Source organism: Apodemus sylvaticus, chromosome 6 (genome assembly GCF_947179515.1).
Source record: "Apodemus sylvaticus chromosome 6, mApoSyl1.1, whole genome shotgun sequence".
Classification (NCBI taxonomy): Eukaryota; Metazoa; Chordata; class Mammalia; order Rodentia; family Muridae; genus Apodemus; species Apodemus sylvaticus.
This window is the reverse complement of record NC_067477.1, coordinates 33,152,971-33,169,920: the sequence shown is the minus strand read 5'-3', so window position 1 is coordinate 33,169,920 and position 16,950 is coordinate 33,152,971. Positions and strand designations below refer to the sequence as shown.

The window sequence follows — 16,950 nt, the reverse complement described above, 5'->3', positions numbered from 1 at the left end:
AGAAGTACCAAGTCAAGGCATATTGTATGAGTGTCAAGTGAGGGCCTGTATACTCACAGATTTTTCTCGTCAGCCTCCCATATCCATTATATACTAACTATAAAATCCAAAAGCATTTATCAAAAGAACACAACCAGAACACCAACTATTCCAATATAAAACATACAAGAAAGGCGGAAGCTGATATGACGACACACACATATAAATCAGAACACTTGTTAAGGAGAGGCAGGAAAATCAAGAATTGAAGCATGCCTGGGCTACATAGTGACTTCAAAGCTAGCCTGGGATAAATGTGATTCTGTCTTAACAAAAAGCAAACAAGAAAACCTAATGAGCAGTTCCTTTACTTGGGTGACACTCCTGAGCTGTTGACATTGTCACTCCTTGTCAATCCATTTCGTCAACATCCTTTGTTCTTCAATTTATCAACTCCTGTGAGAGTCATCAGGGTTTCTTAGCTATCATTCCAAAATGTTATAAAGATCTCAGTAAGGAACCTTGTCCCTGATAAGTAAGTGTAGAGTTTAGCGTGTTAAGGCTGATTATGTTATTTGAATCCCAGTGGGTCTGAGAAAAAAAAGTTTGCATATAAAGAGACTTGTGCCTTTATTAAAACAAATGTATAGGTCATTTCACCCTTGAGCTGTACCTGGTAGATACATTATTTCTGTTTTATTGAGTGTGCATGTGTATAGTAACATGTATGTATGTATTCTGTAGGTGTACACATATGTGGGTACATGTCTGTATATAAATATGTGGAAGTCAGAATTGAATATTGAATATCTTTGTATATTACTTTTCATCTTGGAGAGAGAGGGCCCCTCACTGACCCTGAAGCTTATCAATTGGACTGGACTGATTGGCCAGAAAGCCTAGGGATGGTCTTATCTGTGTTTTCCTAGGGTTTATAGACAAGCACTACCATACCTATCCTTTGTGTGGGTTCTAGGATCTGAATTCAGGAACAACAAGCAAAGGAGAACAGGGTGGAGTCAGGGAGGCAACAGAAGAGGGGATGAATCATAACTATTAAAATATCACAATGAAACCCATGGCTTTGTATCAGAACAACAATTTCAGAAAGACGGAAAATAATACATCTTGGTACAACAAGCACTTTCCATAGCCAGGCTTTGCTGTGTTGTACTGCAGTCTTTATTACAGATCTTAAGACTATAGGGTAAGAAAAGTATTTCATACCTGTATACAAAATATTCTGATTATATCCATTTCCCATTTCTCCACTATCTTCACCTGGACTTTTCCTAGAAAAATCCCTATCTCAATGTCTTATCCAAATATTCTTTGTTTTTTTTCCTCAATCTCTACTGTATCTAATTAATATCACCCAAGTATAAACGGGTATGGGATCATCTACTGAAACATGAGAAACCTACCAAGAAGAAGTGGCTATCTCTTCTTTAGTTTCCATCTTACCAGTAGCTTGTCAGGCAGAGCAAGAACCCCAAGAACCTCTGTCACCATTTTAATCATGTCAAAACTGAGACACAGTTAAGACAAAGATGTATTACATAGAGGTGCAGTGATGATGAAGGTGTATTATGGAATAATGAACGTGAGCCACAATGGTTCAGATGCCTCTGCCTTCCCTAATTCTGCGATGATTTCTACAATAAAAATATATGTCATATACAATTCAGAGTCATTTTCCTTCAAAAATATTGGACCACATTTTTAGGAAAATTATGTGTTATAGAGCACATAAACACCAAAATCATCTTAGCATGATTGGCCCTAGAAAGTATGAAGTCCATATAAATCAGGCATTTAAATCAAGACTACTGCTTTTCATCTGTCTTTCCCTTCCAGAGAGTAGTCACCTCATAGAAGCTCCTTGATTGTTCCCAGAAAACATATTTCAAAACTACCACATAAAAGAAGAAAACGAGGCAAAGTAGTTTGAACCTCCCCTTTATTCTAACCAGGTCCCTAGAGATGCTATTAGAAGCCATATGTCCTGAAAAAAACTGCAAAATGGGTGTTGAATAATTACCAGATGATCATGTGTGCATGTGTCTTTTTCATTTGTGTTTTGCTAACAGACATGGAAATATGGTCTTTGCTGTTAGTTATTTCTCTATGAAATAAAAGCAAGATCACATTGCTCTCCCTCATGCATCTCTATGAAGTGGAATCTATAGTGCATTCATTTATTAGCTTTCTTTTTTTTTATTTTACCATGTGATTTAATAACTAACAGATAACAGGAAACAATTTGAAACAAAATGGGTGTGATTTTATTGCTGGAGCCTGCCCAAAAAAAATCACTGAAGAGAACTCATTCGAGGGTGTGTGTGTGGGGGGGGGGTGTAAATTTCTTTTATAAATTGAAAACATTGTGCTCCTCAATCATATCTACTGTTATGAACCCTAATTGATGAATATTTATAAAATATTTCCATGTTGAGGTGAAGTGACAAATAGTTGAGCTGAATGAATAGGCACTGTGGCAGCTTCTTCTTCTTCTTCTTCTTATTATTATTATTATTATTATTATTATCATATTCTCCTTCTTATTATTCTTTTTATTCTTCTTATTCTTCTCCTTCCCCTTCTTCTCCTCCTTCTCCTCCTCCTTCCTATATTTGCAGTTCTTCTTCATGTCTGAATGGCAATATAAAGATAATGTACAAAGAAGTGTTCCAAGATTCATTATTTTCCAACAACTCACAACCAGGAGATCAAATCAACAGCCCCATCCTCCAGAAACTCAGAGTACAGAAGGGCTCTGGATTTTCATTTTGTTTGACAATAAAACTTAATATTTATTTTATTAAAGTCAAATACTGTGCAATTGCTTAGGACTCACTCTATTTTCCTAAGTAAGAAACCTGTATGGTTATGAAAGTTAAATTATGTTGGCTGTGAGATAATCTCTGGTATAAAACGATTACTGGAAGCTGGCCTGCAGAATTGACAGTTTTATGATTATGGGATAATTATTCCTGGGCATATTATAGTTTGACTTGTCTCAGCATTAAAATGGAGACAGTAACTGTTAGGAGCTGAATAATTGTGTTTTCATGAACTCATGCCAAGACATCTTTTAGCATGCATGGTGATTGGTCCAAGAAGCCCCAAAGATAGCAAAAATCCATATACTATGTTTAGAGATAGAATCTTTGAAGATGTAAATGGGTTACATTGAGTTTATAAGAGTAACTCCTAACCCTATATGTCTACCTTGTTCACTACAAGAGGCTATTAGGAAAAATATGCACAATGCTCATCTGGCGTCATTCTTTTGTCAACCCATGGTGACAGCAAGGCTTGAGATAGTTATCTACAAGCCACAGAGACTGGCTTCTGCTCTCAAAATAGATGATAAAATAAATTTCAGATTTTCATGTTACCCATGCTATCCATGATGCCTCCCATGTCACTCTTGTAAATGAATGCAACAGTAATTTCTCTCTTCTAAAGATTTGGTATACTATTTCATGTGTTGGGGATCATTCATTTAGAGTTGACATAAGCATTAATACTATTGTTAATATCAGTATTAAAATAGTGTTGTTAGGTTGCAGAAGAAAAATTTGCCCTGTGAGTTTAGGAAAAGCCAGTTCCACTAGAGAGAATTTGAGAGTTGTCTGGATGCTTTATTTCCAGACTAATTTAAATATTACCAAACATCTTCTTGCAAAGATACCCTGTAAGAAAGATAGCTGCCTTTTATGCTTGTCTGATATGACATTTCCAAAGTGCTATGTTTCTTGAAACACCATTATCCTTGGCACTTGGAAAGGGTAGGGTATGTTTGCCAGTGTTTTTGAGTGCCTGTTAAATCTTCATACAATTTTATACTCCTCAGACTTTGGGGAACTATAGGAGTTCACACAGTAACCCAGAAATAGGCCTGTCTGTCCCTGGTTAAGCGTTGGAAGCATCAAGGTACTTCTTCATTTCTCCACGGGAAATCCTTACCTTTCCTCTCACCATCTCCAAGAATATTTGCAGAGACAGGTTTAGCAGTTAACTAATCTCTATGAAGAATGGTCCTCTGACTTTATTTACTGTTGTAACTAAATGATGGTAAGCTCTCATAAGAAAGCATCTTGCTGGTTTTAAATCTTTGTGCCACTGGATATTAATGAGCAAGGGCTGCATTAGGCAACTTTGAACTCCTATGTTGCTGAACAAATTCAGAGTTATTCTGATTCGGCATTGGTCTATTCACAGAAGCATATGCATTATGCCCTTGTTTATACAACCTTACAATACTGAATTCTTCAAAGGATTTATTTCTGTTTAGTCTTCAATGTTCTTCCTTCAAGAAAGACTAAAAGATTGGCCCATCTGGAAAGAACTGCTCCCCTCCCCCCAACCTACCTAAGCATTGCATAAGACATAGAGCTTGACTTCCCCTGAGGAAGTATGGATTCCTAGGTATTGCTTTCAGCTTCTCAGTTTAATAAGCAGCAAATATATTTACTATTTCTTTGCTAAAGGGAAATGATGCTCAAAAAATGAATTTTCTCTCTTAAGGTTAAGTGCTTTAAAGTTTACTTTATCTATTGATACTTTATCATTGTGTTCGAAGTTATTTCTTGTTGATTTCCATAGTAGTAAAAACAGATCAATATGCTACCATTCTGATAAATTCATTATTAACATCTGCATCACTTACCCTGTTTCCTTAGTGACTGCTTCTGGGATGCAGATATCTTATGTACAGATTTTTACCTATCACTCACCCTTCCCTCCTCCTCCTTATGATACCATTATGATACCTTATGATACCTCCTTATGATACCTTATTGATACCATGGCTGCCCAGGGACAGAAGGAGACATTTTTTGTTTTTGTTTTTTAATTAGATATTTGCTTTATTTACATTTCAAATGGTATCCCCTTTCTGAGTTACCTTTGCAAAACTCCCCTATCCCATCCCCCCCTCTGTTTACTCCCCCTTCCAATTTCCAGAATGGCAGGATGGGACTGTGTTAGAGTGCCGCAGACATGTAAGAGAAGTAAACACTATTCAAAACTCCAAAGATGTAGAAAAAAGGAGAGAGGTGGAGAGAAAATTATAGATCCCTGTGAAAATAATTGAGAAATCATGCTATTTAGACTGAAGTCACTGTGAGACATTGCCTGGCTTTGTGTTTTTGTTAGCTGGAAGAGGTTTGTGTCAGCTGTAACGCACGCGTCTATTTTATTTTTTATCACTTATATAGTAATTGAGTGGATAAAAGATAGTTTGTAATTTAATAGCAACAACAAAATCTACTGGTAAAGTATATTTTATGTCATTGATAGTCTATTTATTTTCCAATAGGGTTTTGCCAGTTTTTTGGTAAAGATCATAACTGTGTCCTACACTATGCTTGATTGACTGATCAAAGAGGAGCAGTGAAGTCAGTAGTGTCATATGACTATCATAGAACTCTAGTTTATGTGTTCAGTGTTCAAAGGGACCAGTGAAATCCTGTTTCTTATCCAACTTCGCATACCATATGGTATGCAAGTTTACACTTACTATACTAATTTGTTATTCTAAGGCTATACTTCTCTTCCAGTAATTTATCTAGCTCTTGCTAAATTTAGCACCCATGGGCTTCCCCTGGGAAACACTTCCAAAAAGCACTTCTATTTCAGCAACAATAAAAATTATTTGATAGAAAACTGGTTTGCATTAAAGATACAAGACAATATAAACATTCAATTAGCATAGAATCTGAAGACTTGTCAAAGACATATTGTTATCTATAACTATTTAAAGGATAAAATAATAGGTGAATCACAGTCAATTATATTTTCTATCTAAATTTTTCTTCCTGTAGATATACATACAAATACACACAAATACAGACTTACCTACAAAGTGAATCTTAAGCAAGTCAATAATACTACTTTCTTGGTATTCATCCAAAAATGTAATAGGTGACTTGGATGAGGGCCTGGAGCCAGAAAGATCATTATAAAAACATGGGCTTGCAGCTACAACATCAAAATAATAGTTGTGATTATTACCTAATGACCCAAACAAGGAAGAGTTGAGTTGTCACCAACAACTAAATTCTGGTAAATTGAGTAGAAAAATCTACCAATGTGTTCAGAATATTAGAAAGAAATGTGAACTAGAAAAAAAATGACCGCCTCTTCTCTTTGAAAAACTCTAAATCATCTGCTGAACTACTTACTCTATTCTATGTCTACATCCAAATGAATTCCCCAACTTCTCCCTGATTACATTACATTGCAGCCTGTTGGACCTCTTCTCCTGCCAAACTACTTTCCTTACACCTGACCTCCACCCCCACTTTGCTTGTTTGATTGAAATTCTATCTGCCCCATCATTTTCAACTACATATATGGCTAGTCCGCTTGAAACAGTAACCTAAGTCCATTATTTATGGATTGAGTATAAATGGTGACATATTAGAAGCTAAGGCACAATTCCAGGTAATCTTTCTTGCTGGTAGCTATGCAGGGATTCCAGTCCTCAAACACGTGAAGGACCCAAAGGAGGCTGTAAACTTTTCTATATAAGCTGATTTTTTTCCCGTTTTTAAAAACTTGAATGGATTACATTTATATTGTCCTGATTATTCACAAAGGTAGCCTGACCTTGGCACCAACACAGCGAGTCCAGTCAGAAACCATCTATCAGAAATTACAGTCTCAGAGCAGGGAGCACAAACGATGGTATCAAGGGGCTCAAAGGTGAAGATTTTTTAACAGATCTAAACAGGGTTCTTAAGGACTCCTCGGATATTCTCCAAGTACTGATTTGTCATTTAAAAATAACATTTATTTTTAAAATAAATTGAAATTCTAAAACAATGGAATTATGCTTCCTTTGAAGTTCTAGGTATTTTGCATTTAAAATGAGCAGAAAGTTTGTGTTTATTTCTAAAACCCATTCAAGACAGAAAAACATGAAAACTAAAAAAATGGTACTGTCAGTATAGAAAATTATGGCAATTAATTAACTTCATCTAACAGCATTGTTAGACTGTGGGAAGACTTAGGAAGTTTGGTCACCCTTATTCAATACCAAGAACAGGTTTCCACAGTCTTTGTGCCTTGCAGAATAAACCCAATACAGAGTACCTTCTATCTCTTATGTCTTTCCATCCTAAAAGTTAGATTTATTGAAGATCATGCCATTGTAAATCCAGAACTAAAAAAACAAAAATAAATTATCTTTGTAAAATTAGATGGTCTGTGTACTTAACCTATCTGCTAGTGTTATAATGAGCTTTCCTTCTATGTTGATTTAAAAATAACACCATCATGACTTCTAAACACAATACATAAGAGGTTGTGTATTATCTTTGAATAATTTCTTTATATAGGGTGCTGAGAATTATTGGACAGAGCAGTGGGTAAACATAGAAATAAAGAGAGTTTGTGAAGAAGTTAACTGTTTGCTAAAAACCAGAATGCTGTTTGCAAGTATCCCAGCTTTAGGGTAATGGCTCTGCCTGTGTTCTACATCAGCTTGAGAATACATAAAGTATGTAAGTCTAGGTATGGAAAGGAAGAATACTTTTCCCCATTGTCAAATCATATTCTATAATTGTACTGATAGGTGATAAAAAGTGGATGCCACTGGTTTAAGACAGATATCCAAGCCTCTGTTTGTACATCTGTAAAACTGTAAACAAATAAAACAGGCCCTAAAACTGCCAAGCTACCTAAGGTTGTAGAAAAGACTTAGCAAACTATAAAGCCTTGTGCCTTGGTATGTATGCTTGCCATTATTTTTGTGCTGATAAAATTCTTCCCTGGGAGAGCAAGAGCGTACTTCTGTAGCAAATCCACTATGAATGCGTGGCAGACTTGGGTAAGATTTTGCAAACTGGCATGAAATGTCACCGGCTGATTTGCATTTTTGGTGATTTTATACATTAATCACTGAATAATCTTCAGTTTTCCAAATAAAGAAGGAAGAAAGCGAGGGTGACATTTGTGATCATCTACAGAAAAGGACTTGTTTAAACTCTTCACAGATGGAGAGACAGCAAGCATAAATTGTTTTACCAAGATTTCTAATTTTAAGCAGCTTTGAGGGTGTTTGTGGGTAGGAAAGAGCAAACACTGCTTTGCATATGGAATTAACCTAAACTTTACATACCATAGTCCCAGCTTCTCTAGATGATTCTGAAGGGCTTTCTGGAGACTTCCCTAAGGATTGTAAAGCTCTTAAAGGGTCACAAATTCTGTGCTGCTTGTGATATACAAATGGAAGGAACAAAAGCAAGTCTCCTTGGCGACCTTTCCAAGAGGAGAGTGGGTTTTCCTACATCTCAGATGACTTGGTGCTTGTTCAGGGATGGCATACTACAAAAAACTCCCAATTTTAGCCCAAATGAGCACATTATTTTTACGTAAGCTATATAATCTATTGCTTGGGCAGCCAATGTAATTTGTTTAGATATTTTCTAAAAGTTAACTGTGATAGTAGATATAGACCATTGATTGAGATTCTTAATAACTCTTAAGGATTGAACGAATGGTTCACTGGGATAGACCCAGAAAAATCTATTTCCAAATGATCTTTGGATGTTGGGAAGTTTATTGTATGAAACTACTTGCCACTGGTAACTGGCATAAAAGCCCAGAGGTTACAATGTCATAGTATATTTTGACTACCAAATGTATAGATTCTTCCCCAATTTACAACTTGGTGTGCGCGTTTCTTAATATAGACTTTGAAATATCTTAAAATATTAATCTTTATTAGTTACCTGTCACCTGTGATAAATTGCCCGACTAAAAATACATTTAAAGGAGAGGAGACGGTTTGTTTTCACTCACAGTTCAATGATGCAGTCTATCAGGCAGTCAATGGTGGTAGTCCAGGCTCCAGACAACTGATCATGTTCAGTCAGATCATGTTCAACAGACAGATCAACAGTCAGGAAGCTGGAGGAGGCCACTGCAGAGGGCTCAGCTGGCATTTCCCTTCATATGTAATTGACAACCCTGCTCACTCACCTTCAGACTGCACCTTCAAACTTCAGTTAACCTGGTCTAGATCATCTCTTACAGGCATGCTGGGAGGTGGCACTTTTAGGGAACTAAAAATCCCATTCAGATGACAAATAGGACCAACCATTTTAGAATAGTTTCTTTGTTTTTGCCATGTTGGTTTTGTAAGTAGCTTCAATTAATGTATTCTTGGAAACTCAGGATTAATACTGATAATAGTAACAATAGGAATTAAATAGTAAAAGCATAAGAAAGCATAAACTGGATATAATTGATCATTTCATTTGCCAAGTGAGGATGTCATTATCTTGACTTAGTTTTCTATGTTTCCCTTCTAGATTTTAGTTTCTAAAAAAGAGATTAGACCTGTTGTGCCAATATCAAGTAAATACCACCAGATAGATATTGAAGGGGAGGATGTTTATTCTTAAAAAGACTCCAGAGATAATTTCTGTCACCATATTTATAGCAACCTAATAAGAAAATCCATAAATATTTTCAGTCATCCAATTAGATCGATTCTAGAAACACCACATTTGAAATATGCAAAAAATGGTTGAAAATTAGTAAACCTTGTTACCACTTTGGAAAAGTCACATTTGACTACATGTGATAGACAACAATAGTCAAGACACAGATACTCTAAAACCTCCTGTCAAAAGTTATCTGCAACTCTTATATATAAAGTATATAATAAACAAAAACAAATTTTATGTTTACAATTGAGCCCCAGATACAGGTTATGTCAATTGTATGTATGTATCACACATATATGAATATGTACATATTTATCTGTTTAAATATTAAATATTACTGTTTCCAGTCACTTCATAGAAATATCGTTACACCTATATTATTTCCTACCACAAGACCGCACTTATTTCTGTGGATTTCAAAAGCAATTGTACCTTTGGGCTTCTTCATTACAAGCTTTATGGTAAGGCAGCTCTGAAAAAGCTGATACCACTAATAAGAACATTTGATAACCAGAGCCAGGGGACAAAGTTTCTTGCTCATACCTGTCTTAGTCAAATGGAAGGCCTATTCTACTGCTACCGAAGAGGAAAAGTTGTTTGTTAACGTGCAACAAAGTTCATTAGCCAGTATGTCCACTGTTATGCATTAGGAACAGAAGATACTGAATATCTCTCAATAACATGTTTGGTTATTCATTCCCATTGCTAGCACCTTTAATGTGGGGAGACTTCTGAGGCTTTGGACATCATTTCTCTTAGTAACCAAATACTGTACAGTGTGAGAACATTTTCTCCCACACCTGTCCCCCACGGTCTCAAAAGTGTGCTAGAGTAGGCAATGCATAATACAGTGGCCCTCATGTCTCCTTTCTCTTTCCCTTCACAGCTGGTGCAACCTATATCTTTGGGAAAAGTGGTGGCCTCATCCTCTATACCTGGCCAGCAAATGACAGACCCAGCACTCGCTCTGACCGCCTTGCCGTGGGCTTCAGCACCACTGTGAAGGATGGTATCTTAGTACGCATTGACAGTGCCCCTGGACTTGGCGACTTCCTCCAGCTTCACATAGTGAGTACCAGTCCAGCTTTAGCCTGGATTCTCTTATCTTCCTTGTGATCTGAGGTGTGCATTAGATAAACACAGGAGAGCATTATACATAAACACATGGGTGTATATGCTGTCAAAGACATCCTTTGATCGTACAAACTGTCACACTTGGGCTTAGATGGACAGACAGCAGGGGGTTAGCAAATTTTCTCTAAAGGGGCAGCATGTCACCACTACAGACTTTGCAGATCATACAGTCTATTGGTTTTACCACACACAGACAGTATGCTTTTAAGATGTCATTCTGTTCCAATAGGAACTCATTCATAAAACTTGGTGGCCAATGTGACCAAAGGTATGAAAAGAATCTGTGATGAAAGTTGAGGCTCTCATAGCAGAGGGATGTGACACAGAGGAAACTGCCCAGTGAATTATGTTGAATTATGCATGCGTATTGCATATTTAACATCTTCCTGTAGATCCTGTGGCTATGATGGTAGAGAGTTTTACTCCCTGTCCATGCAGATCATGTGTATTTTGCAAAACAAAGAAATTAAAATGATTTTGAGGGGAAAAATTACTTGCTTACAAGGATAGAAAATATTTTTATAGCAACAATTAACCCATTTTATCACCTGTGCAGTCTACAGTTAAGAAAGTAGGCTAAAGAAAGATACGATTCTCATCCGTAATACCCCACGCATAGCCACCGAGAGCAGAAAGAGGAATTGTTCTCATTAGTTAGCAATGACAGGGCTAGAAAGAATGGATTTAATTTGGAGCAGTAAGGATTCAGTTTAAATACCAGAGGGGAAAAACAGTTAAGGAAAAATATCATTTGGGATTAGTACCAATATCCACAATAGAGGAAAAGGGCATTTTCAGGGAATCTTTGAATCTAAGTTTTTGCTAATCCTCAGATCCAGGAAGGAAAGCAGCGTCTGGATTTTCTATGCTGAACTCCAGAGTTGCAGCTGGCAAGCTGGGTGCAAAGCAACAGACTCAGCCACAGCTGTGCTCTGCTGGGATTGTCCTGAAGTAGAACCAGCTAGAAGTACAAGCTTAAGCTGCGTGTTCCTTCCAACCCCAAGATGAACCAGAGCAGAGCAAGACACTTTCCTCACGCTCCAAAAAGCACTAGTCATGAGTAAATGTGGAATTGGGTTGCAGTTTTTTAAGTCTCTCTCAGATGCTTCAGGAACCATATGGTGCTAGGAGCTTGAGTTTAAACAGTAGGAAAGCCCATGCCAAGGAGCAAAGAGAGAGGAAGCCATAGTCACTACAGTTTATCTTTATTTAGCCTCCAAGAACCACCATCATTTACAAAACTCCAAGAGATTCATGCTACACATAACTTAATGACTATTTCACGGCAGCTATAACGAGGCTATTATTACCAGCACAGTTGCCTTTTCATGATGATTTATTTTCTCCTTTTATGTTCAGTGTGACTTCCTAAGAAAAATATGACGAGACCTAGTCATCAGCATCCTTTGCTATGAGATACAATGCTGCTAGTGTACCTGCTTCTAGGCCCTCAACTTGGGTACCACACCTTCACTCTTAACAAAGAGATTTTTGTCTTACTCTTTGGCAGTCTGCTTGGCACGTGACGGGGTATTGGTACAAATCATTTCTGGAGACTGAGACCATCTCAGAGGAACTAGAATATTATGTCTTTGTTAAATTCTGTAATTCATTGGTGAGTTTGAAAAGTGAATACCTCTAACCATGTTTTGATGTTCAAGCAATACACATTTGTTTGTCTTGCATTTGTTATCAGATATTCTCTATATAGCTATGTTCGTTAGTTTGAACGTTACATATTGTTTTCCTTATAAAAGTAAAAATTACTCAAAAATTTCCATCATAATATATAGTGTCACCTTGGAGTAAATCAGTGATTCTGCTTTTAATAAAAGACTCTGAAAATTCTCCAAAGATGTTTCCTAATAACCTTAGGGTTGGAAATTATATAAACTACTCTTTTATTCCTACTGCAATGTGGAAAAACCCACACAGTTCCAAAGTAAGTAAACCTGCCCTGCCCATGACCTTTTAGTAAGCATGCCCCCTTCAGTGCTCCAGTCATTTGAAATCATTTTTAATCTGCTAATAAGTCTGTTTTTTTTTCTGTATTCCTTAACACAATCAGAATAAAAGAATTGGAGTAGAAAAATCAGAAGATTGTTGTAAGACCCAGTCTCTTACTTTAAACAGTTATGCAGAAGCATCAGGAAAGAAAAACAATAAAAACTGGGTAGGATGCTTTATAAGACATCTGCAGGATCATAAAGGATGGTTTCATCTGCTGAATGGTTTGTTTCACCATTCTAAGAAAATTATTCCAAAAGAAAAGCACTTAGAAGTTACTGTAGAAAGCCAAAGGAATTGGACAGGAGAAAAAAGACTTCATTCTACACCAGTTCTTTTAAAAAAATTAGTTATTTTACTTATATTTTTTAATATTTTAAGTTAAAATACACAATTAGAAAGTTTCATCTTGGTATTTTCTTACATGTATGACACCATACTGTACTCTTCTTCAAGTCTTTGTTCTGCAGTCCTCTCCAATTCCTTAAGAGCTTCTCCTCAGGGGATAGAGAGGAGATGACAGACAGGGAAAATGGCTCAACAGAAAGAACTCTTATTGCTCTCCAGGAGGACCCAAGTTCAGTTCACAGTATCCATGATGGGTGGCTTACAACCACCTGTATCCCCAGCTCCAGAAGACTGAACCCTCTTTTGCCTTTTGCAAGGAGCTACAAAAACATGTGTGGATAGATATCACAGACATTTTTGTAAAAAAGAGGATTCATTTCTTTCTAGTCCTTTCACATCACAGTCCCTCTTCTACTTAAAAAATATCTGTGTGTGCACTCACACACACACACACACACACACACACTTTAAATCTAGAATCTACATATGAGAGAAAACATGCTTTCTTTCTGAGTCCTATAAATCTTCTAGTATAATTGTCTCCAGTTTAAAACAAATGTTCTGGCAAATGTTGTGATTTCAGTTTCTTAACAGCTGAATGTAATCCCAATGTATACATGTACCACATGTTGTTTATCCATCCCTCTGCCGACACACATCCAAGTTTTCTATTCCTTAGCTCTTCTGAACGGGATGGCCACAAACCCAGATATGCAAGTCTTGTTCTGCCGTATTGACATAGTCTTTCAGATATCTATCCAGGAATGATTAATCTAGTTCATGGGATAATTATATTTTCATTAATTTATCAATAATCTGGAGGACCTCACACATGTTAGCCAAGTGCTCTAACACTAAGCTCCTTCCCCAATTTACTGCTTTGAGGCAACTCTACACTGGCTTCCATAATGCCAATACCAGTTGACACTGTCATCAGCAGTCTGACACAGAACCTCCTTCCCACAACCACTCCATTGTTTGGTTTTATTTTTCTTGATTGTGGTCACTGACCTAGGGTGTGATGGAATCTCAAAGCAGTTGTAATTCACACTTCCTTGGTGGCTAAGACTGTTGAATATTTTAAAAAGGAAAAAAAAAGACACTTTTTGCCATTTGTATTTCTTCATTTGAGATTTGTATGTTCGGTATAATTGCCCACTTGTTGATTGGCTAATTCGCTGTTGGAACAAAGAAAGTAATGGTAGACATGCAGAAAGATGTAGGCATCTTGTCTTGGTTTATTTTGTGCTATGGTAGTAAAACACCTCCCATTGGCCACTTATAGTGAGTAAAGTTGTGTCCTGTCATGGCAGGAGAGAGGGAACCCACTCTTTAAGCTTCCTTCAACAGTACTATCAATTCACCTTTAAAGAGTCTCTTCCTCCCCACACTGTTTCATTGGAAATCAACCTTCTAATACATAAAATCTAGGGGACATTGTTGTGCCAGAGCAGCAGGATAAGCTAAAGTGACATGAGACAAGGGCCAGACATCTGCTGCAGGCGTGTTCCCCTGGGGTTGCATGGCAGACAAGCAGCACCCTTTTGCTCTGGATGTTAACTGGGGAAGAAGTTCTCTCCTCAGTGTACTTATAGTGGTAGTCAAACTAATGAAATCAAATGCAAAACAAACCATAGACTGACATCATCCACCAAATGCAGTATATGTGTGTTGTATCTGTAAGAAAAGGAAAGAACACAACACTGAGAGACAGGATATAGATAGAAGTAGAAAACAATTACATCTTGTAAATTGGTCCTGAAAATAGTTCTTATGAATGTCTTACGAATTATGAACTCGAGATTATTTTATGGTATTAATACCATCACTGTTGTTGCAATAATTTCCTTTTACCTCCCATTTAACTTAACTGAAGGGAGAGAGCAGGTTTGTCCAAGAATACCAGTGAGTCTAACTAAGAGGTGAACACTCACTCTAGGATAGTTCACACAGCAAGATTGCCAAATAAAGCTTACCTTACTTGACAGCTCTCTGTGCCTTAGAGTCTCTCACTGTGAGCTTTACAATGGAAACATTTTTGAGAGAAATGGATGAACTCTGCAGGAAGGAATTCTGGATTCAACCAGTCATGTCAGCCCCAAGTATAGACATCTAGTTTGTAGATTCATACTTCATGTCATTCAGCTACGTACTAAGCCCTAAGCTCACATGAGTTTTCCTCTTTCCTGTGTTTCTCCAAAATCTTTACTCATTAAAATCTCTTCAAGAAAATAGTTTGCTTTTTAAAATTCTAGTCTGATGAAAGTTCATCATTTACTAATTCATTTAAAGTACTTATATTTCAGCATGTATGTGTGTTTGTGTACACATGTGCATGTGTGTGTGCATGTGTGTGTTCGTTCACATGAGTGCATAGGACTGTGGGAGCCAGAGGTCAATATCAAGTATTTCCCCTTCAATTGCTTTCAGCCTTACTTTTTGGGACAGAGTCTCTCCCTCAACCTAGAACTTGCCAGTTCTACTGGACTGGCTGGTTAGTAAGCCCCAGGGATTCTCCTCTCTCCATATCTCCAATACCAACACTTCAGGCATACACTAAAGTATGGGTCTTTTATGTGGGTACCAGGGATCAAACTCAGGTTATATGAAAAGAAAACATGAGAAAATAAAGGCACTAAAATGTATCAGAGAGAAAGAGAGAGAGAGAGAGAGAGAGAGAGAGACAGAGAGACAGAGAGACAGAGGCAGACAGAGACAGACAGAGACAGACAGAGACAGAGAGACAGACAGAGACAGAGAGAGAGGCAGACAGAGACAGACAGAGACAGAGAGAGACAGAGAGAGAGAGTAAGAGTCACACAGAGAGAGACAGAGAGTCAGAGAGCTCAAGGCTGACTTAGGTATGTGTGCTTGGGGCATGATTTTTTGTTTGTTTTTTATTTATAATTTGCATGAATCATAACTTTTTCTAACTGAGGCAGTGAAATGCCCCACCCCTTTTGATGCCTTTTTGTAAACCTCAAGTGTTCCTTAAGTGGCCTTTGACAATCAATATTAAAAATGGCAAGCTTGAATTCTTCAAGAACAGAAGCCAAAACAAAAACATAAAAGGCCAAGGGATCAAAATAACTTAAAGATCAGAAATCATTTATTTCACATGAGCTAACATTCCTTGTTTGGGGTTCATGCTTCCATGGTGCAGTATTTTCTGTCCGTTTGTTGCTGATGATATTAATGAAATCACGAACGGGATGCATTTGACAAAGGCAAAAAGATCTCTGTTGAAGTTCATGGGCATAAAATGAGATTCTCAGGGCCGAGGGACTTTTGCAAATAATTGCTTCAAATATAAGCTTCCCTCCAGTGAAATCTATTGTTGAGTTAATCAGCTCAGTATTTGGAGAGCAGCTGGTGTTCCTTGTGAGTGACATCTGTCTCTTATCCCCCATCTACGCTGTCTGGAGCTATGTCATGTTATGCTCACCTTCATAGGATCACAGAAAGGATTACCATGAAGTGTTGTGCTTGCTCCTGGGCAGCTTTTGACAACATCCTTTCACCACCTATTAAACAGAAGGTTGGAGAGAACTGGGCAGCAATTAGCTTCTCTCTGTGTAGTTAATGCTGGTGTAGAGAAGACATATTAATTTCTTTCTCCCTGTGTGTAATTTACAGTAAATCCTCTTGGATTCATTTTTTAATTATGAGCCTTTCAGGAATAGCGGAAATTTATGTGTCAGGACATCTGTTTTGTTTGACAAGAATCTATAACCTTGTCCAACAATTTCCTTCCCAACTTGCAATGCAGATATGTGCAGAAACTGAGATAGGCAGGACAAAGGGACACTGTCCTGGCAGATCCTGTCCCACAGTGACAGAATTTCTTTCCCAAACTGCATCCTCCAAAAAAAATGTTACTGGTACTATCTCTTGGGTCAGATGTGTGGAAATTGGGTAGTTATTAAGTTTGTCTTGTATAATATTGTTTCTCCACAATTTATGATATTCAAAGGGACTCCTCAGGAATAAAGAGGAGCTGAGCTGAAATGTGATAAAT

General features: G+C 37.3%; 1 protein-coding gene across 11 annotated transcripts in view; it reads left to right on the top strand.

The window, feature by feature from the left end:
• Positions 1-16,950, top strand: part of Nrxn3 (neurexin 3) — a 1,578,315-nt gene that overhangs the window by 1,214,555 nt on the left and 346,810 nt on the right. For all 11 annotated transcript variants that reach the window (XM_052185306.1, XM_052185305.1, XM_052185308.1 and 8 more), the window contains one exon: positions 10,330-10,511. In XM_052185306.1, coding sequence (XP_052041266.1) covers positions 10,330-10,511 — 182 coding nt within the window. The remainder of the gene's footprint in view (positions 1-10,329; positions 10,512-16,950) is intronic.